At 41.6% G+C, this 22,514-nt stretch overlaps 1 protein-coding gene across 2 annotated transcripts in view; it reads left to right on the forward strand.

Annotated features, from left to right (window-relative positions):
- WASL (WASP like actin nucleation promoting factor) overlaps positions 1 to 22,514 on the forward strand; it is a 46,418-nt gene that overhangs the window by 14,768 nt on the left and 9,136 nt on the right. For both annotated transcript variants that reach the window (XM_041002554.1, XM_041002553.1), the window contains exons 2-7: positions 11,382 to 11,516; positions 14,438 to 14,524; positions 14,857 to 14,953; positions 17,835 to 17,858; positions 20,750 to 20,918; positions 22,086 to 22,128. In XM_041002554.1, coding sequence (XP_040858488.1) covers positions 11,382 to 11,516; positions 14,438 to 14,524; positions 14,857 to 14,953; positions 17,835 to 17,858; positions 20,750 to 20,918; positions 22,086 to 22,128 — 555 coding nt within the window. The remainder of the gene's footprint in view (positions 1 to 11,381; positions 11,517 to 14,437; positions 14,525 to 14,856; positions 14,954 to 17,834; positions 17,859 to 20,749; positions 20,919 to 22,085; positions 22,129 to 22,514) is intronic.

Below are 22,514 nucleotides of genomic sequence, written 5' to 3' on the forward strand. Positions count from 1 at the left end.
ATGGGAGACCCGAAAACAAACAAACAAACAAACAAACAAACAAAAAAACTCCTGCCCCTGGCTTCAGATCAGCGCAGCTTTGGCCATTGCAGCCACTTGGGGAGTGAATCAGCAGACGGAAGATCTTCCTCTCTCTCTTCCTCTCTGCATATCTGACTTTCCAATTTAAAAAAAAAAAAAGTTGCAGGTTATCTTCTTGGCCTTTTTTATTCGCTGATATTTGTTGATGTTTGTAGGGTACATTATTACACTCCAGGGCATGTGTACTGCGTGTGTTTTCTTCCTTGCAGCCCCTGAGCCCTTGTGTCCAGTTCTTGGTGTAGCTTGTGCTGTGTTGTTGGGAGCTGTAGTCCTTGGGTTGTGCTGTGGACTACAGCTCCTGTCTGTGGGTTTCCGCACCTGTTAGCCAGCCTCCCTCTAGCCTCTTCAGAACAACTCTGCTTCTACTGTAAGCTTAGGGTGACTGTCTGATCACGTATAGTTAAGTTTATGCATTTTCATTTTAAAGTGAAGTATATCTTTCCAAATAAAAGCAACTAGAAAGCTTGCATTAATACTTATCATTACTAGGAAATTCCTTCCCAATTTATTTAGCTACTTTAAAACTGCAGTATCTCAACACAAAAAATTATTAGTGGTGTTTCTTTTTTTGTTTTTTTTAAACAATTCTGTTATACACTAGCATGGCTTTTTTTCTCCTACTTAAAATAAGGGCTTAAGTTACTTGCAATAATAGATACACATTTTTCTAATTTTGGTGAATTTTAAGAAAGATTATAAGTAGGCAATATACTAAAAATAAGATTGTATCTCTGACCCCTAAAAAGTTCTGCTGTGTCTGTCAATCACATTCTTTTTTATTTTTAAAAATTTTTTTAAAAAGATTTATTTATTTATTGGAAAGTCAGATAAACAGAGAGGAGGAGAGACAGAGAGGAAGATCTTCCGTCCGATGATTCACTCCCCAAGTGGGCGCAACGGCCGATGCTATGCCATTCTGAAGCCGGGATCCAGGAACTTCCTCCAGGTCTCCCACACAGGTTCAGGTTCCCAAGGCTTTGGGCCGTCCCTGACTGCTTTCCCAGGCCACAGGCAGGGAGCTGGGTGGGAAGCGGGGCTACCGGCGCCCATATGGGATCCTGGTGCGTTCAAGGCAAGGACTCTTTAAGCTGCGAGACCACTGTGCCGGGCCCTGTCAATCACATTTCTAATTCCCGTTTCTCCCATCTTCCCTGCCTCTGCTGGCAAGTCACTTTCTGGTTTGCTGTTCGGCCCCATCTCGTCGGCTTGACCGCTTTCCTGGGCGTGTTCCTGAACACCGTCCTAGTTACTGCACGGCTACTCCTCCGTTCTCATTGGTCAGTAGTGTTCCATTGGTGAACATACCACGGACTTTCGGTTCTCCTGTGGGTGAATATTTAACTTGTTTCTGGTTTTTGACTATTAGGAATAAGGAAGGCCTCTGTGAATATTTTACAAGTTTCCTTGTGTGTGTCACATGCTTTTATTTCTTGTAGGTAAATATTGAGGAGAGGATTGCATGGGTGAAGGGTGCATGTCATTTTGCTGAGATGCCTTTGGCGTCCTCCCAGTGGCTGTGCCATTTTGACACTTCATCAGCAGTGTGAGAATTCTAGGAGCTTCCTGCCCTCTCCGGTGCTGGGGAGGGGCGGGCTGTCAGTCTTTGTTATTTTATTATTTTAGTAAATGTGAAATGGTGTTTGCATGTGGTTTTTATTTGCGTTTCTTCTGTGACTAATTCTGTTGAGCACTTTTTCTTGTGTGTTGGCTGTTAGAATATCTCTGTTTTTATGTAGTTTTTCTAGTTCTTTTGCTCGGTCAGTAGATTGTTTGCTGTTAATGATTTGTAGAAATGTTTTGTATAATCTGGATCCAAGGTTACTGTTACAGATCATTCTGCCTGGTTTTCTCGCAGTATGGCTTGTATGATGTCTCTTCGTTTTGAGACTGGTTGACCTGTTTTTTCTCTTACACCTCTGTGTGAATGTGTCCTGTGTCAAATAGTACTGTAAAATTTTATTTTTTAATGATTTTATTTGTTTTTTTAAGTGGTATATTTTTAGTTAAAAGGCAGTTTACAGAGGGGGAGAGGTAGAAGAGGGCTTCGTGTCTACGGCCAGACCGCCCTGAACGCGCCTGGTCTCGGCTGACCTCGGGAGCTAAGCAGGTCGGGCCTGGTCAGTGCTTGCAGGGGAGAAAAGGTCTTCCATGCACAGGTTCACTCCCAGGATGCCACAGTGGCAAGAGCTGGGCTGCCGTGAAGCTGGGAGCCAGGAGCTACTTCCAGGTCTCACGTGTGGGTGCAGGATCCCAAGAACTTGGGGCATCCTCCACTGCTTTCCCAGGCCATCAGGGAGCTGGATCAGAAGTGGAGCAGCCAGGACACAAGCAGCACCTACACAGAATGCTGGGACTACAAGGCAGAAGGTTAATGTGCTGTGCCATCACACCAACCCCTAAAATTTGTTATTTCTAATTGTTAATTGCTTATAGAACCATACTTTATATTCACTTTGTATCTTCTAACCTTCTAAAATTAAATTATGGTAGTTATTTGCGTAGATTCTGTATTTTTATATACCTATGTATTTGATGAAGAGTGGCAACTTTTTTTTCTTTCTTCTCTTTATCCCTTTTATTTATGGATTTACCATTTTTCCCTTGTTTGAACTTCCATTGCAGTGTTGAAGTCTAAGTGATAAGAATAGACATCCTGGACCCAGCGCAGTAGCCTAGTGGCTAAAGTCCTTGCCTTGCATGCACTGGGATCCCATATGGGCACTGGTTTATATCCCAGCTACTCCACTTCCTGCTTCCTAACCCTTCCTGCTTGGGTTTTTGGAAAACAATAGAGAATGGCCCAAAGCCTTGGAACCCTGCACTTGGCTGGGAGATCCAGAAGAAGCTCCTGGTTTCTGGCTTTGGATTGGCTCAGCTCTAGCTGTTGCGACTACTTGGGGAGTGAACCAGTGGATGGAAGATGTGCCTCTCTGTCTTTCCTTTCTGCAAATCTGATTTTCCAATACAAATAAATAAATGTTTAAAATAAAAAGGAAAGAATACACATCCTATCTTGTTCTTGTTATTGGTAAGAAAAGCAGGATTTTTCCTGGATGTCCCTTATCAGATGAAGGATGCTGCATTTTCTTTGAAAGGCAGAAGGATAGACTGCTGAATAGAGAGCTTGTGTATGCTCTTGCAGCCCCGAGAGGCTCCCAGCAGTAGGGCCTGGTTAAAGCCAGAGGACCTCTCCCAGGGCTGGCAGACACAGGAGCAGTGGAGCTGGCCTCTCTGGCCGCTGCCTGAAGTGACCATTATTGCTCACCCTGGAATTAGGGCGGGCGGAGCAGGAACTGGAGGAACCAGTTCCAGGTGGGAACACAGGGAGCCCAGCAGCTTGCCTGCTGCAGAGTGGAGTGGTCTTAGAGTGGTGCGCCGGCCTTGTCCCTGTGCTCAACCCACTTGGGCATGATTGCTTTGCCGTGATTTTCTGATTTCAGCTTGCTAATGCTTCGGATATTTACATCAATGTTCATTGGGGATGTGGTGAAGTTTTTTTGTAATATTTTTGCTTTGTTAGCAGGATTCTGCTAACAAAGTTGATGTTATCCTTTTAGCACATTTCAGAGAAATTTTTTAATCTGCTACTGTGTCAACTCTTGAACATTCTATCTACTTTGAAATACTCATTAGTTGGACTTCCATTCTTAGGACCAAAACTACAAGCATTCTTTTTTTTCTTTTTCGTTAGGATTTATTTATTTTTATTGTACTGTCGGATATACCGAAAGAAGGGGAGACAGAGAGGAAGATCTTCTGTCCATTGATTCACTCCCTGAGTGACGGCAGTGGCCGGAGCTGAGCCAATCCAAAGCTAGGAGCCTGAAGCCTCTTCTGGGTCTCCCATGTGGGTGCAGGGTCCCAAGGGTTTGGGCCATTCTCCATTGCTTTCCCAGGCCACAAGCAGGGAGCTGAGTGGGAAATGGGGCCACAGGAATACAAACTGGCACCATATGGGATCCTGGTATGTACAAGGTGAGGACTTTAGCCATTAGTCTACCATGCCAGGCCTGCACACATTCTTAAAATACTGATTTAGTTAAATGTTTAGAGAAGGCAGAGTGGGCCATTTGGTTTAGCTGTGTTTTGCACCCAGAAGCAATACAATGATAACAGCGTAGACACGTTAAAGCTTAGAATCGGCTCAGCTAGTTGTTGCCACTGACAGGGGGCAAGTTGTCATTTCCTCATGTATGAAGTTGGTTTCTTCTGGGATTGATATTAAATAAATAGGAAGATACAAATATTCAGTTTTATGTAGCTGGCATTTGTTTTTTTATTTGGTATTCTGATGAGGAAAAAGTCATCTGGTATATATTTTAAGAATGTGGCATAGTTTTGTTTTATAGAAATATACCTTGATAATTAAAATAGAAATATTTCCTATGTAAATCCCTTGTGAAATTACATGTGTTCTAATTAATCCATTGTCTTTGGATACCTTTTCAATTTTCATATTAATCCCTGTCTTTAATGATTAGCAACTTGAGTCTAGAAAGCCCATGCGTTATATTTTCTTTGCGCAGTAGTATTGGACAGGCTGATTCCTTGAACATTTAACTAGAGTTCTTTCTGCACTTGTATGCAATGCATTCCCCATGACAGAATATAAATAATGGAACGCCATTTTTGATTTAAAAAGCCACACCGTTGTTCAGTTCAGCAAATGTACTGTGCTCATCTGACTTCCTGGCCTTATATATACTTATTGGTATATTTTGAGAACTAGTGGGGAAGTACATTCTTTCTAACACTGTGCATTTACTTCAATGTACTTGTTTTGTCCTCCAGCACTCCCCTGTGGTAAAGCAGATTGCTGTGGCGTGTGGCATTTGAAATATCAGAGGTGGAGATGCACTCACTGAGATTTTTCATCGTGTCTGTGAATAATTAAATTGTAACCAAAAAAATTGTTCTCATCCAGCTTGAAATAATTTTGATACCATTGATTAGCACAGGTAAATATGATTGTAAGAAACTGTTCTCAGTTCAGTTGAGGATTTGAATGAGTCCTAAGTGCATAGAAGGCCGTGTGTATGTGAACTGTGTGTGACCCTGGTCATTAGAGGGTGAGGAGGGCATCACTGGAGCACACTCCACGGGGCACCAGGTGATGGTTGCTTCATCATGGATGCTTTGATGGGCATGAAGCATTGTGACAATGCCAGGAGGGGGAGTCTGAGGAAATAGGGCAGGGCTTGATCAAGGGTGTGATATTTGAGGTACAGACATGGAGTTTTTAAAGTTCCCCATGTTCTCCCATGAAAGCAGGCATCACGCGTGAAAATGAGCGTGGTATCATTCCAAGTCTGCAGGTTATCTGGCTGCTTGCTCTCACTCTTGCTCACTCGCTCTCCCTCCTTCTGGCTCTCATGCATATTCAATTAATAGCCAGAGATGAGTAAATGAGTTGTTGGCCTCAGACCAAGAAAGAGAAAAGATTTTCCTCATGTTGGATCACTCCCCAAATGGTTATAACGGGTGAGCCAATCCAAGTCCAGGAGACAGGAACCCTTGGGAATCTACCATCAAGTGCAGGGTCCCAAGGCTTTGAGCCATCCTCTGCTGATTTTCCAGGCCACAACAGGAAAGTGGAGTAGCCAGGACGTGGACCAGTGCCCTTGTAAGATGCTGGTGCTTATAGGCAGAGGGTTAACTAGTTGAGTCATTGTACTGGCTCCAGCTATTTCACTTTGAGTCAGAACAATGCTACTGTCTTCTCCAAGGAAGCCCAGTTGTGGGTGGCTTCTGGAAGAGGGGAGGTGGGGGAGTGTTCATGGGCTCTGCCCTCTGGAGTAGCACTAACAATGCAGCTAGTTGCTACAAATGGCTATTTTAATAAAGCTAAAAATTCAGCCTCCACCCCCAGCCATATTAGCCATATTTTAAATATTTAGCAACAGTAATGACTAGCATACATCATAGCAAGTTCTGCCGGCTGCTAGTACTGCTCTGTAAAGTGCCAGGGAGGACATTTTATGGAAGCCCTTTCTTAGAAGATATGAAATTCAAGGTCAGTACTGTAACCCAGCATGTTATGCCAGCATTTGCAGTGCAGGCATACCATTATGGGCATCAGGAGGGAGTTCTGGCCGCTCCGCTTCTGGTCCTTCTCCCTGCTGATGTGCCTGGGAAAGCAGTGCAGGATGGCCTGTGTCCTTGGGCCCCTGTGCCCACACAGAAGATATGGCTGCAGTTGCTGGCTCTTAGCTTTCGCCCAGGAGTAAGACTGCAGATTGAAGAGCCCTCCCTTCCTTCTCTGTCATTCTGCCTTTCAGATAAATAGAGACATAGTATGAAATTTGTAAGGACAAGGAAGGCCAGACTTCACATTATCACTTCACATTATTGTTTTGTAAAATAATATGCACAGAATGGTCCCAGCACAATAGCTTAATGGCCAAATCCTTGCTTCGTAACTGAGCATGATGATTAAGGCTGGACCAGACTGAAGCCAGGAGCCAGGAATTCCATCCAGGTGTCCCCTGTGGGTGGCATGAACTCAGGTACCTGAGCCGTCATCAGCTGCCTCCCAGGCGCACAACGCGTGTAGCTGAGACTTGGACTAGCGTTCTGATAGGGCTGCAGGCACCCAAGTGGTGGGTTAACCCACTGTGCCACATGCCCAGTACCTTCTACATACTTTAATTCATTTGTAGATTACTCGTGGCTAATACTACATAAACGTGTTGCAAATACTGTTACTCTGTGTTATGTAGAGAATGACTGTCACTGATATTTAGTCCTTTAATGGCAAGTAAGCAGTCATCTGGATTTACTGTTGCAGGCAGTTTATAAAAAAATAACAATATTGTGGCTTGATAAGGGAACAGGGGGGTTCTTTGTCTCGCCTTCTCATTATAAATCTGCATTGCCATTAAAAATAAATTAGAAAAACATGATCTACTTCTAAGTTAAAGACATTTAGCGTCCTGCTTATCGTAAGGTCTAAAATTGTACATCTGTGTCATTGACTGTTCACTGTTCCAGTTAGACTAAGCAGAATTAGAAACACTGATTCATGTATTTTGAGTAAAAGTTGCCTTTGAAGCTGTCAGCATTAAGCTGCCTGAAGAGGTGTCAAATCTATTGAATAATTAATTATTCAGGTTATTAGCGTGCTCGTTGTTACTTCACACTTCAGGAAAATTCTTGTGTTCTCCCCGATTTTTACATGTGTGTTTGAGAGCCTCACATGTTATGTGTAAATCTTCAGTTAGATTTGGTCTTAACCTGAACTGTAGTAACATGGCTCTTACCTTTATTATATGACTTCTTTTAGAAAAAAACTCTGAAACTGAGGGCACAACTTTGCACAGAAACGTAGAGACACCTGCCATGCGTGATGAGCCCACCGTGTGATGAGCCCTCCTGTTTGATGAGCTCCGTGTGATGAGCCCACCTGTGTGATGATTCTCTTTCAAGCTCAGTGCCTTGCACTTTCATGCTCTTTATAATCTTACATTGCTCCTAGAGCTCAAGTCTAGTATATTTCATAAGCCACATGGGTATTTTTCTTAATAACTAGGAAATTCCAGCTGTCAAATTAATTTTCAGTAATTGAAACTTCTGAAGATTTGTACAAGTATAAAATTTGAAATATTTATGATTTCCAAGGTCTTGCTGAAGTGTTAGTTCTCTACCCTGGTCAAATTAAATAGCTGGTGTACTTCCTTTAACCCTTACAGGATGATCTCTGTTGTCTGTGGCCATAGTCGGGTGCCATGTGTTCTACTGGGCTGCATTTCCTTGCTTTAGAATCTTTGTTACTCTAAGGTGCGTATTGTCTTTTCCTGTAGCTTCTCCTGAACTTGTTCATTTCCTACTTTGGTAACATTTTTAGTCAGGAACCTTGGTTTGTTAGGGCTAGCCAGTTAGGGGTCTCTCTTTTCACACTTGATGTTGACTTTGATTTTGACACTTCCCTGCACTGCTAATTGTTAGAAACTTTCCCTTTAGTGTTTTGTGGATTTGTTAGTACTCTCCATGAATAATATGACTTGAGTAATGCTTGTGTTTTCTGAGCATTTTGTTTGGGTAGACAGGATGAGTTAGAGCAGCTTTACTGTTGAGGCATTCGATTGGGCTTCTTCTCGGAAAGAATTGTTATTGATGTCTGTGCCCCCTAGTGGGAGAACTCTTGCACTGTTATGAGAGATTTCCCCTGTTCAGACCCCTCCTTCATTAAATTATTTTAATTTCTTATTACTGGCTTATTGAGTGTGAATGTCATCTTACTCTGTAGTGTTTCCTACCCACTAAAAATGTTTAACCTGGGCATTTGTGTAATCGGAAAGGACCTGTTTATGTAACCACTTGACTGAGTTACTAAAAAGTCTTGTTGGCAAGGTCAGTGAGAGGAGGAGCTGCCGCTTCCTTCTGACCGCGGGGTATATGAGCTGAGCAGAGCGTCTTGTTAGGCAAGCTTATGTGCTTGCCCTTATAAATGGTTGCATATAACAGTGGGGTGTTAATATTTCCTGTGTGTTTTAACAATTCTGTAGTTGCATACCTTATGTATGACAAAGTGCTACATGAATATAGCAATAAAATAAGAGCCCTGCGTTGAGCGAAATGACCATCTGATGAGGAGACCTGAGTGAACAGATGGCAATGCAGCGACTACTGTGGGTATGCCCTGGTGTCGTGGGAGTGGTGTGGCTAGGTCCCTGTGCTGACGGCTGGAGGGGGTGTCAGGGAGTCCCGGGGATGGGTCCCCTGATAACATTTGAACTGATATTTGAGAAACAGAGTTGGCCACATAAAAAAGAATTGAGAGGGGCTCCCACTTTGGGGAGCACAGTTTTTTGCTGTGGAAGATGGAGGTTTCCGAGAAGACGATGACTTTGGAGGCATTCCCACACATCCTCCGTGTGATGAGAGATGACAGTGGGTGGGGCAGATTCCTTCACCATTCTGTAACAGCGAGACGACAGGGTACTTCCCAACTCAGAGAAAAACAACATTAAAAGATAAGCTTATTTGGGGGGGGGAACACTTGAAACCCATGCATTCTTTCATAATACATTTTTTTATGAATTTTTTCGCATGTTGCATATACAAATTAAAAAAAATCTATCCCCTTCCTTTAATTTCGTCATGGTCCATATCATCAAGATTTGGTTTTATCTGGTAATGTTAAACTTTGGTAAGCTGATGTGTAAAGGTCTCTTTTCTACCTTCTTCCCTTAAAAAATCCAAACCCAGGAAGCTGGTGTGTGGCCCTGCTCGTTATGCCCCTGCGGATGCTGAGGCCTGTCCTGCTGATGGCCTGGGAGGGCAGTGCTGGGCAGCCGAGTGCCTGGCCTTCTGCATTCCTGTGCGAGAAGCCCTTGGCACCTGGCTTCCTTCTGGCCTAGTCCTGACCACAGGGCCCATGTGGGGAAGCACCCAGGGCAGGGGTGCTGTCTCTCTGTGTCTCCTTGTCATTCAGTAAACAGATCTGGGGAAAAAAATCCAAACTCATATTTTGGCTTTTACCTTGATCCAATTGGTTTTGTGTAAGAGAGGAGACAGAAATCCGTTTTCAGCAGATTCACTCAGGTGGGTTCCCTTTTCAACAGGGTCCTTGAGCTGCAGGGAAAGGGTAGCAGGCGAGAACAATCCACACCTATGAACTGCCCTTCTCACAGTGTCCATGCCTGTGTGCAAATATGACCCCATCTGTAAAGAAGTCAGACTCCCTCTCACCTTTATACTTGTAAATGATGATCCTCTAAATAGAAAACAAAGGATGATATCAAGTCTCACCCTTTGAAGTTTTAGCACCGGTAAATCTGATGGCAGGTAATGCTAAAAGTCTGTCAGATTGTAATTTCTGGACGTACGAATTTAAAACTTAATGATCATTGTGCAGTTATGACTTCGTGAGCATAAGTACAGTTCAGCATATTTTTCACCATGAGTTTTGTACATACAACAAATCACAGTAAAAATCATAGTAAAGTGATTTAAAAAATCATGTTTACTCAGTAAAATTGAAGTCTGAAACTTTTCGTAATTGTCATTTAAGATTTCTGGCAACTTTATTGGTGATTTTAAATTCTGTATTAAACATGATGCCCAGGTGTAGGCATCCTGCAGTGGGTTATTGTGCTGCGTGGAACACCTACATTCCATGTCACAGTGAAGGACTGGGGTCCTGGCTGCTGCTGCCACCCATGTCCCTGCATCCTGAGCTGGACCTGGTCTGACCTGAGCTGTTGGTGTGCAGTGGCGGAATATGAAGCCGTAGATATGTCAGCTCTTTGTCTCCGTGGCACTCTGCCTTTGAATAAGTAACTCTTGAAGAAGTGTACACATATCCATAATAAATTGAGGAGGAAGTTACAGATGCCTGTGATTGGTTATTTGTTTTCCTGATTGTTTAGAAACAATCTCTGGTATTTGTTATATGTTGCTGCAAACAAACTGTACAGGATAAAATTGGAATATGTATTGTCTTGTGGTGACACAGTTGTAGGGCGGGTGACAACGTGGTGTAATGGAGCACCCCAGTGACCTCAAAGGCCACCGCAAGTAGTGGGAGGTTGAGACAGGAGGCGCTCGGGTCGAAGTGTGTGGACTCTGCTATAAGTCACTAAGAATTTTTTCACTCCATTTTGTTGTCTAAAAAATGTGATAGTAAAATCTTCCAGGAGGTATGTTTCAAGTATTTAGCACTGTAATTAGTAATTGCCAGTCCTGCTTTCAAGTTCTGCTCGGTGTCTTTGCTGTGAAGAATTTATTGGTTTTGTGGATGCCAGTCTTTACTAATACTACTCCATTAGTAAAATGTTCTTTTTATTGGGAAACAGTATAATATAGAGTATAAGCATACAAAACTCAAGTCATAGATTGCTTGGAATTTCAGCTCTGTCCGACTTAGCTGTGTGATGGTGTTGAGCAAATTGCTTATTTGGCATCAGTTCTAAAGTTTAAAATGAAGTTATGATGGTTAATAAAAATTAAAAGAGGTTGTATTCCCGATACTTGCAAAGCATCAATAAATTAGTTTTTACTAATCATTGTATTAGTATTTGCATTATTAATCACTCTATACTTAACTTTTTGAAGTAACTTTATTTCAAAAGTTACTTCAGAAGGTAGAAGCATATCTCTCCCTGTATCTGTAACTTTGATTATCAAAACAGTCTGAATCTATAAAAACAAAAAGCACGTGCGTGTTTCTCTCCCTGGGGGTCGCACATCCGAGAGTGGGGAAGCGGGCTGTCCTCCTGAGGCCCGAGTTGAGACGCTCACAGGCTCTGGGCGCCTCTGACGCTTCTTCCACCCTGACGCCTCTCATTCCTGTCTTGCAGACCATGTCTTCGGCCGTGGTGCAGCTGTACGCTGCAGATCGGAACTGTATGTGGTCAAAGAAGTGCAGCGGGGTCGCTTGTCTCGTTAAGGACAATCCACAGAGATCTTATTTTTTAAGAATATATGACATTAAAGTAAGTTTTGTTTGCTTGAACTATAAACTATAGATTTTCTGCCTCAATAAGAATTTGGTATAGATGTATGATAAAGTGTATTGAAGCTCCTATGTGAAGGCTAAAGCTTGGTGTGGACATTGTAATCCAGTGGGAACATGTCCTGACAGTGCCAATGCTGCAGGCTCTCCGTCCTGTACTTTCCGTGGTTTTAATTGACCACAATCCCAAAATGTTCAATGAAAGACTCCTGAACAAACAATTCATGAATTTTAATTAACTTTAATACAATATTCCATTTTAATTGTATTATATGTATTCGTATTTTATTAGCAGTTGTTAATCCTTACCGTTCCTAATTTATGACTTACATTTTCCATAGATATTTATATGTATGAAAACACACAGCCTCTGTAGGGTTCTGTGTATGTTAGAACGTGCCCTCCAGTTAGAAGGGAATACTGCAGTTTCTTATTTGTCATCACCGCCAAGCTTTTAAAGCTACTTTTAAAGAAATTATACCTTCAGGTCTTGAGCTTTCCCAGTGCTTTTTTCTTTTCTAGTAATACTCTGCTTCATCTTCTCTTCATAGGCCAGCATGCATAGTATGGCATGGAACATTTAGTGGTAGCCACTGCTGTGACACAGGAGGTTAAGCCCCTGCCTGAGGCATTCAATATGGGCGCTCTTCTAGGCCCAACTGCTCGAATCCTGATGCAGCTCCCTGCTGATGGCCAGGGAGGCAACAGAGTGCTTGAGTCCCCGTGCTTGAGTCCCCGTGCGCATGCGGGAGACCAGGAAGAAACTCCTGGCTCACAACGGTTCAGCACTTGCCATTGCAGCCGCTTGGGGAGTAAACCAGTGGATGGAAGATGTCTATCTCCTCTCTCTGCCTTTCGGCTAAGTGTATAAATAATAAAATAGATCATATATTCTTCAAAAGAAACTATTCCAGCTTGATATATAGTTATTTAGCTTAGCTTGAAACATTATGTCATATCTATAAAATATATTACATGTTTTCGTTGTTGTTTCTCAACTTAATTATATTCAGATTTTATAGTTCTGTATTCGTCACTGTGAATCATAAATCCACAGTATCATTGCTGCTCTCTTAGGGTGGCCATGAAATAGTCATTATTGTTTTGCTGAGGTAAGGTCTCAATTACTTTAAAAAATTTTTAAGTGCTTTTGTTTGGCACACAGTTTTATTTATTTATTTTTAAAGATTTATGTATGTATTTATTTGAAAGACCAAATGTAGAGAAAGAATGGGATCTTTTCCCCACTGGTGAACTCCCCATTGGCCACAGGAGCCAGGTCTGGGCATCGCTGGAACTGGAGCCAGGCTTTCCATCTTGGTTTGCCTTGTGTGTGTCAGGAGCCCAGGCACTTGAGGCATTGTGGACTGCTTGCCAGGTGTAGCAGGAGGAAGCTAGATCAGACGTCCAGCAGCAGGGACTCCAACTGGCACTGCATTATGGGATTGTGACTCAGCCCCCTGTGCCATGACATTGGCGCCTAGTTCATTTTGCAGGTTAGCTTTCATGGTTAATATTTATATGTGGCAGTAAGTGTAATAAGATTTGTACTATTAAAAACTGGACTCTGGTTACTCTGAGGGGTATTTGTAAATGGGATGGCTGGATCCGTTACAGCATATTTCACTGAGGTTGAAATTTAAGTTATACTTTATTCAGTGAATTTTCTTTTCTAAAAAATATTTGAAAGCGAGGACCATAGTGGTCAGAGCTGGGTCGGACTGAAGCCAGGAGCCAAGAGCTCCATCCTGGTTTCCCATCCACACGGTCTCCCATCTCACATCCATTCAGGGGCCCCCGTAACTTGGGCCATTGCACTGCTTTTCCAGGCGCGTCTGTAGGGACTAGATCAAAAGTGGAGCAGCTGGGACTCAAACTGGTGCCCGTTTGGATGCCAGCATGGCAGGTGTCAGTTTAGAAGCCACACCATGATTCTGCCTAAGTGAGTTCTCAGCAGGTGCTTCTCTGCACCCTGGACAGTTCAGGACTGCGTGCTCCTGTTACGGACTGCCGGATGGTGATTCTGGAGCAGGGGAAGCACGGGCAGGCTTGAAAGAACCTTGATGTCTCTCAGCAGTAACAAAAGCATTATTTAGGAATGGAATAATCATACAACTACATAAGAAGAAGGAAATTCCATTAACTGCTCAAAATATGTTAACAGTACAATTTGCAGTTCCAAATTGTGATGTGGTTAGACCCTCACGTATCGTTACAGACCACAGTGGTTACGGTCCACTCAGTTGGAGATAAAATTGCCGTGAATGTTCAGAATTAGCGTATTTGGGAATCAGGCTAAATGTGTTTGTCACACTGCAACGACGGATGCAGCAGTCCTCGGACTGTTCACAGATCAACACTGATGTGCTGTAATCATTAAGCTTTTTCTACAGCATGACAAGTCTGATAAACTGGTACTTAATTAGGAAACTACTCTAAAACCAGAATTCAAAGATGGTTACTGAGCAGTACAGACAAGGTATATTTGACCCTTTCACATTTACAAAATTGAGTAAAAAACATGAAGTATTCCTGTAATCTTTGCTAACACAGAATCTGAATATTACGGGTGGAATTGTCAAGCACACACACAGCAGCGTGCTCCTATTTGTGACGTTGCTGATCACATAATTGTTCTAGTTTCATGTCTGGCCACATAATTGTATGTGGAAATGCTTGGCCAATGAGATATTTTAGAATATTGGATTAAACTCACTTGATGTGTAGGTTTTATGAAAGAAATGTTGTATGGTGCTTACTGTTGTGAAATAGTTGAATAAATTCTGAGGTGTTTATATCTGCATAGAAGTTATTGTTAATAATTCCCTTAATGTGAGTCATCTGTTTTAGTTCTAGAAATTTTATTGGTAGCTCTTACTTAAATGCTTACTTTTTTCCTAGGATGGGAAACTGTTGTGGGAACAAGAGTTATACAATAACTTTGTATATAATAGTCCTAGAGGATATTTTCATACCTTTGCTGGAGATGTAAGTTGGATTTTATTTTCCTTTATTGCCATTGCTTGCCTTTTCTAGTATAACTTTTACTTATGGACCTTACTGAAAGTTCAGGTTTAACTTACTGTCCCTTGGTTTGGAGAGGATGAAATGGGCACCTTACAGTGTCAGAGTCTACTGTAACTGCTGGCTTTGCTAATAGCAGGCTTTTACTTTCCTAGATTAGTCAGATCACAGAATAATTTCTGTTGTGAGTAAAGTCCACCCTCCTTTTTGAGAAACATATTTCTGTTGACCATTATTGTGACATAAAGCTAAACTTCTATATTTTGTTGTTGTTCTATTTGGTGGAAATATTTTAGACTTGTCAAGTTGCTCTTAATTTTGCTAATGAAGAAGAAGCGAAAAAATTCCGGAAAGCAGTTACGGACTTGTTGGGTCGACGACAGAGGAAATCTGGTAACCCTCTTTTTCTTTCTTTCTTTGCTTAAATAAGTGAGCAAACTGCCTTGTGATCAGATGCAGCCCGCGACCCAGTGTATACGTTAAATTTCAGTGAAATGCAGCTGAATTTATTGATTCCCTGATTGACCTGTATTCTATGACTATTTAATGCCGTGTGACTAGCAAAGCCTAAAATGTTTGCTATCTGATCCTTTAACAAAGAAGCTTCTCTATTCCTGTGTGAAGAGAAATATTTTTTTGAGAACTGATTTCTCCAGATTTGCTGAATGACCCATTTTAGTAACCTTGCTTGCTGATGAAATCCCATGTAAGCTCACTCTCAGACTTTCACTTTGTAGCAATTTTTTTTCAAGATTTTAATTATTTGTTTGAAAGGCAGAGTTAGAAATAATGAGGTGGGAGGGAGACCTTCCTTGCTGTTTCACTCCCCAGTGCAGCGACTAGGGAGCTTCTCCTGGGTCTCCCACTTGGGTGCAGGAACCCAAGTACCTGGGCCAGTTTTCCAAGGCTCTCCTGGGCACATGGATCGGAAGTGGAGCCGCTGGCAGCAAACCTGTGCCCTGTGCGAGGGCAGTGTCACAGGCAGAGGTTCTAACTGCGACAGCACAGTGCCAGCCCCTGCAACTTCGAGTTTTTAAATTATTTATAGATTGTAAACAAATACTTTAGGCAAACTTAGAAGCAAATAAGGTGAGTTTCAAACAGCAATACCTTCCATTTTATTCCTCTTTATGTTTACTTAGTGAACTTCCAAGAAGGGACTTGAGGTAAAAGTGAAAGTAGACTAAATTATTGTTTCTCCTTTACATTTGCATCATTCTCTACTTGGAGTGAATGTACAGGATTGTTACACCCCTATTATTGCTGCCACTTTTGGAGACCAAAGGTGCTTGCCCCTTGATTGCATGCTAAGAGAGGATTTAATGCTGTAGCATTGAAATGCCAGCCTTGGAAACGGTTAGGGTCCAGGTCCTGCTTCAGTGGCATGCTGTGGTAATAAACTGCTTTCAGAGAAAACATGAAACTTTGAATATTTTGAAAAGTGGAAAATTCTTACTAGAACAAATATAGTTGTGAAACTTTTATGTAAGCTAGCAGTGTATTTCTGCCGTCACAACACTTCTGTAATTTATGTAAGTAATTCCTTCTTAAAACTTTTGCCATGAGCTTTTGTCTTCATCATAGGATATTTGCATATTAGTATTATCCACCAGTTTGAGGACTGACATGAATTGACATGTGTAAGACTGACTTCAAATGCTTCAGAAAGTTATTTCATCTGATCGTCAGATAGAATAATACCTTTATATTTCCTATTGGCAGGATTTTTAAGATGGAATTTTTAACTTATCTAACAACTGGAACCTGCCAATTTTGAGTCATGGTTATTGGTATGCTTACTGTGTCATTTATGCATAATTCGTTCATAATTTCAAAAAGTTTTGTGTTAGAAAATATGTGGAAATTACATCTGTTTAAAATTTTTCAATCACCTTTAAGCCGAAAAGCTAAAATCTGAAAGATTAAGCAATATATTCTGAGCAAGTCTGGTACGTAGAAGTGGGAACGGAAAGAAATGGATAAACTCCTCCTGGCTTTCCTCCTCTGCCCTAACTGCCGGTGACCTTGATGTTTCGGTCTTGCTCAGTGCACAGCATCCTCTGGGTGTTCTCTCCCTTTCTGCTGTTATCTAGACCCAGGACTTTGAAAAACATCCTTATGATGACAGTTCCCTCTCCACTGCCTTCAGGTTCTGTGTACTCTGAGTGTGAAAGCAGCCTTTGGTCCCTGAGTAGAGCATCCCCATCCTTGCCCGGTCCAGGCTCACCTGTCTGAGGAGCAGGTGTTTGTTCTACCTCGTCATTCAGGCACATTATGGTCCCTCATACCTCCTGTCAGTGACTCGGTTTTGCCTTTGAACCTATACCGTGAAATTCTACTGTCTGCCACAGAATGGTCCCAACGGGAAACCATTACGCTTTGAAGTGAGAGTTCCAGAAGGGCAAATACCATGTTCTAAGAAGGCGTTTATACAAAGTACAGAAGAAATGCATGTAGCCAAACAAATATGTGTGATTATCTATTTATGTATATGCACATTCTCATTGATGTACTGTATAACAGACACTAGCTTAATATGAAGTAAAGAAGTGTTGAGTGTGCTGTCTGTACCAAATGAAGTAGGACTCCCAGTGAAAAGTTAGATACACCTTGGCAGTGTGGTACTTCATGGTCCAGCTTCTACCTACAGTGCCATGAAACACTTAAAGCTGTAACTAAGGGAGATGCCACTGTGATAATATGAGGGAAATAGCAGAAGAGGAAAGTAGGGAGGGATGAATAGGGATGCCTACAAATGTGTGTCACGGTAAATAATTTTAAATAAAAAAATACACACACGTCTTGGATCGCTCATCTCCTGTGCTGCTGCTGCCCTAACCCAGGCTGCCACCATCTGTCGTCTGTGGTGCTGTGCCAGCTCACTGACGGCTGGCTTTTCTACATAGCAGCTAGGCTAAACTTTGAAAACCATTAGTTAGATCATGTCACTTGTCCTACTTCCTGTCCTGTTAGAAACGAAGCTGTATCCGATACCCGTGGACTGTGGGCCCTTGGTGATCTGCCTGATTCTCCCCTCTTGGTCTGCATTGAGTCTTCATGAAGTTTCCTCCTGCTGTGCCCTCCTCAGGGCCGTGCATGACTGTTCCCATGCCTAGTTCATTTTGATGCCTACTGACGTGTCAGGTCTTCAGAAAAGCTGTCTTAATCATCTGTGCTTACATTTAGGGATAAGATGGCATTTATGGGAATTAACTTTTATGTTGGTTCTATGTTATATGTCTAATAATGTTATTCTGATTTTGTTTTCTCACAGAAAAAAGACGAGATCCCCCAAATGGTAAGCTCTTTGATAATTTTTTTGACCAGCAATATTTTGTGTTATACTTCAGTTCCTATATAGACATATCTGTGATCTGATACCATTGTGGCCGCTTGGGGAGTGAATCATCAGACGAAAGATCTTCCTCTCTGTCTCTCTGTCTCTCCTCCTCTCTGTATATCCACCTTTCCAATAAAAATAAATAAATCTAAAAAAAAAAATAGCATTGCGATTACCGTTCAGGTTTACTCTGATATAAAAGACAGACTAGCCAATAGGAAGAACAGTGGCTGGGCACCACAGGCCTGGAATTCACCCTGTGTTACTCCAGGAGACTCTTAATTTCCCATCTGTTGCTTACTTTCTGTATATCTCTACAATCTGTGTTTTCCTGAATAGCCTTCTTTACATAGTGTTTCGACTAATACTAAAGTTCATCAGTACTAACTGTTTGGAATAACCCTCAGATGTTTGGGCTGCAAGGCAGGTGCGTGGCGGAAGTCCAGCCAGGCCTGGGTTAGCAGTGGAGGGAGGAGAGGAAATATGGATTGAGAGTGGTATGAATTAAAAGTTATTATTCATTTAACATACACTTGCATTCTGTGCCTGGGTTCTTCATTTCTGGACCTTCTTCATGGACAGCTGAGTTCATTTCTCTAGCGAGTTCTAGAAGAGCCTTCTCAGAACCGCCGTGCTTTCCCGAGTGATTAGCTTGGATGGCTTCAAATAAGCTTAGCCAAGTCTGTCACCACTTAAACTAAAGCAGCAGGAAAAGGCTTTTTCTTTTTCTTTTTTTTTTTTTCTGAAAGCTAATGGTGTTTGATTTTGGGTTTGAATGGTGACTTTTCCCCTTGCTCGGTGCCGTTCGGACACCTCTCTCAGGAAGTGATGTGAAGAGTACAGTTAACTTTAGTACCAAAATATGTCTTAATTCGTGAATTCTATTTAAAAACCTTCCATGTGATTTTTTTGGAATCATTTATAGTGTGTTACATACAGTGGCCTGATTGCTGATGAGAGATAACCAGATTTTAATGGTATTGAATGCTTACATTTTTTCAGTGTGTTTCCATGCTCTGAGGTGGCACATAGCTTTTTTTTTTCTTTTTTTCTAAGATATATTTGTTTTTATTGGGAAGTGAGATATACAGAGAGAAAGATTTTCCATCCGTTCATTCACTTCCCAAGCAGCCACAATGGCCGGAGCTGAGCCAGTCCAAAACCAGGAGCCAGGAGCATCTTCCAGGTCTCCTAATGCGGGTGCAGGGTCCCAAGGCTTTGGGCTGTCCTCAACTGCTTTCCCAGGCCACAAGCAGGGAGCTGAATGGGAAGTGGGCCACTGGGATTAGAACTAGCACCCATGTGGGATCCTGGTACATGCAAGGCAAGGACTTTTTACCTACTAGGCTACTGCACCAGGCCTAGCATGTGGCTTTTATGATTGTTTTATCTCGGTGTCGTCTTTGGTAGTAGATTGAGTTGAGAAAGTAGATTCTGTCGGTAACTCTTTAGAATTAGTGTTGAAGAATGGGATACAGTGGGGACTTTCAGCATAATTGCAGAATTATATTTAAATTGTCATGATCACCTAGCTTGTATTAGCATTTAACATCTTGAGAATTGTTGGAAGGGCTGAAGGAATCAATGTACAGTTGTAATAGCGGGGATTTATTGTAGAGTAAAGCTAGAAAGGAGAATTAACATGAAGTTTGCAGGAAATGACACACATGTCTCAGAAAGTTCTCTCAGTGGAGTCATGGGATGAGCTTAATTTCTCTAGGAATTGTGGACACATCGAAAGAAAAAAATGTCACGCCCCTGGTCTTTGGTGGATCATACAGGCTTCCTTTGCCCGTCATAAGATCCGGAATCCCCGACAGAAAGCAGCTATTGGTGGAAAACACATTGTTAGCACAGTTTTTGCACAATAAATCCACCCACTTAACAAGGAATCACAACTTTCTCAAAATGGAAGTTGGCAGGTGCCCCTAACGGCCAACGCTGTAAGGAATCTGTCTAGGTGGAGCTCCGGCCTGCAGTGCTCACCCATTCCTGTGCACTGGTGATGGTCTACCGCACAGCATCTTAGCTTCCATTAATCGTTTCATGGGAGCTCGGTCTAGTGGGCAGTTTTGTCAAGGAATCAGTGAAGTAGTGTGCTCAAGGAACATGTGTTTCCTGTCAGTTAAGTTTGAGGAAAGTTTGGGGATGAATGGATTGCAACCACACTTTGACTCTGCTGTGTCTAGTGGCACTCCTGTAGTATATGAAAATGCCTATGTTTAGTGTTGATTTTTATGAAAGATGAGTGTTGTAAGACTGTTTCATTTAAAGTTTTTGAACTCTTACTATGTATGATAGGTGAGACTGTACATTGGTGAGAGAAATATTATTGGATTTATGTACAGTAGTTGTGAAAAAATGTCTTGTAATTTTCTATTTTTTTTTCACTTAGTTGAAACCTATTTCTTTCAACTAATATAATTGAAATGAAGTGAGGCTAGATATGTTAAATTTAAAACAAAAGTAGCTTTTTGTTTTTGCTAAGCTTTTTCTTACTGTTATCAAATACACAGCAAAAGAGAAACATTTATGAGATAAGCATCCGTATTTAAAGAATCAGACTAATTAAATGTAAAATGTAAAAGGAATTTCATATTTATAAAACCTAATGGTATAAATAACATACTTTCTTGGGAAATAACTTACCAATATTAAGTGTTTAATAACTTATTGTAGGCTTTTAAAGTTTAGGCAGTACTTTATTATTTACAAAAATAATATTGAGTTTTAAATTAAAGCAAATAAGTTACAGTATTATGATTCTACTTTGAAGATACTTAATTATAAATTATATAGTTATTATTCTTAAATATATCCTTTTCATAGTATTTTGTCTTTCCTTGCAGGTCCTAGTCTACCCATGGCTACAGTTGACATAAAAAACCCAGAAATCACCACAAATAGATTTTATGGTCCACAAGTCAACAATATATCTCATACCAAAGAGAAGAAGAAAGGAAAAACTAAAAAGAAAAGATTAACCAAGGCAGATATTGGAACACCAAGTAATTTCCAGTAAGACAGTTCCTTTGTGATTTGTATCTTTACCTTTGACTTATTCATTGCTGCTCTTGGTTTTCCTGGTAATTTCTGTTTGTTGGAAGGCAAAGAGGCCGGGGCATGGAGGTGGCACATCGTCAGAGATACCGTGCTGTGGTCCACTCCCAAAGTGTTCATGATAGCCCGGACTGTACCAGAAACTGAATGCAGGTCTCCCTGGGATGTGCAGAAGCCAGGTGCTTGGGCCATCACCTCATGCCTCCCGGGGTGAGCATTAGCAGACAGCAAGGATCAGGGCAGAACCAGGGTTCAGATCTGGGCCCTGCACAATGGGATGCATTCATTCCAAGCAATATCTTAATTTCTGCTCCAGTGCCTGCCCTTCAGGAGGAAAGCTCGTCTTCTTTTTAGGAGGGTGCTTACATTTATCACTTAGATAGTTGTTACACATGAAGGTGATTTCTTGGCGTAGATGTTTGGCCTGGAGATCAGGCCGCCAGTTAGAACGCATCCTGTATCAGTGATGGATGGCTCGGTCCTGGCGTGCTTCTCACTCCAGCTGCCCTTGGGAGCCTTCCGGGGGCAGGTGGACACGGCAGGGACTGCAGTGCCTGTGCTGCCCCCGGGGGGCACCTAGAGTGAGTTTGGCCCAGCTTGGCCATGTTAGGTGTTTGAGAAGTGAACTGTTGGGAGCTTTAGTTACCTGTCCAACACAGCCTCTCAAACAAAACATTGTTTTAATTAAAAAAAAATTCTCACCTTATGTTGTAAATAATATTAGAGAATTACCTCTTGGTTTTGGCTCAGGACAATAAAAGTGTTTTGTATTTATATTATACTTTCATATGACATTTCATATGCACTTATAAAGTAATTTTGTGTATTCATACATGTAAATACGTACATATTTATTAAATGCGTAAGTATGTGTATATGTGAAGTGCTTATATATTCTTAAGCTAATTGGAAAGTTAAATGTTCAAGAGATTGTACAAAAAGATTAAGATTCCATTGGCTGTAGGACCGGGGCTAGCGTCCTGATGTATATATAGTTTTTCCTAGAATATGAATGTGTTTATGAGAATTGTTAATTCAGATCCGCAGTTCAGGGATGAGTTGGAGTTCCTGCATACTGTGTGTGCATTGCCCTTCATGCGTGTTGTTTCTCTGCTTATACCTCAGGCACATCGGACATGTTGGCTGGGATCCAAACACGGGCTTTGATGTAAGTGTCTTTCCAAGCTCTGCACGTTCCCATTCTTACTGTGTGGCACCGTCATGACCTGCATTTAGATTTGTTTGAAGGGTTATTTATTACTCACTCGTGTGGATTTTAGTGTCGATTTAAATGTGTTTGTTTTATATATATGAATGTGTACTACTGACTTTGGAAACCATAGTGTTGTCCTTTCTTGACTCTTCAAAAATCAAGTTTTTGTATACCTTGGCGTTCAGTCCCACACTGGTGAAATTCTTTTACTTTGACCAAGAGAAAAAAATATTTTTGCTGAGAGATCATTTCAGAGGAATATGTACGAAATCTCTGGAAAGTAGTACGACACAAATTGGGAATCTCAGATTCTTATCCAGCTCTTTGTTCTTTGCTTTTGG

This window comes from Ochotona curzoniae, unplaced genomic scaffold (assembly GCF_017591425.1).
Source record: "Ochotona curzoniae isolate NIBS_2020 unplaced genomic scaffold, NIBS_Ocur_1.0 scaffold_2476, whole genome shotgun sequence".
Classification (NCBI taxonomy): Eukaryota; Metazoa; Chordata; class Mammalia; order Lagomorpha; family Ochotonidae; genus Ochotona; species Ochotona curzoniae.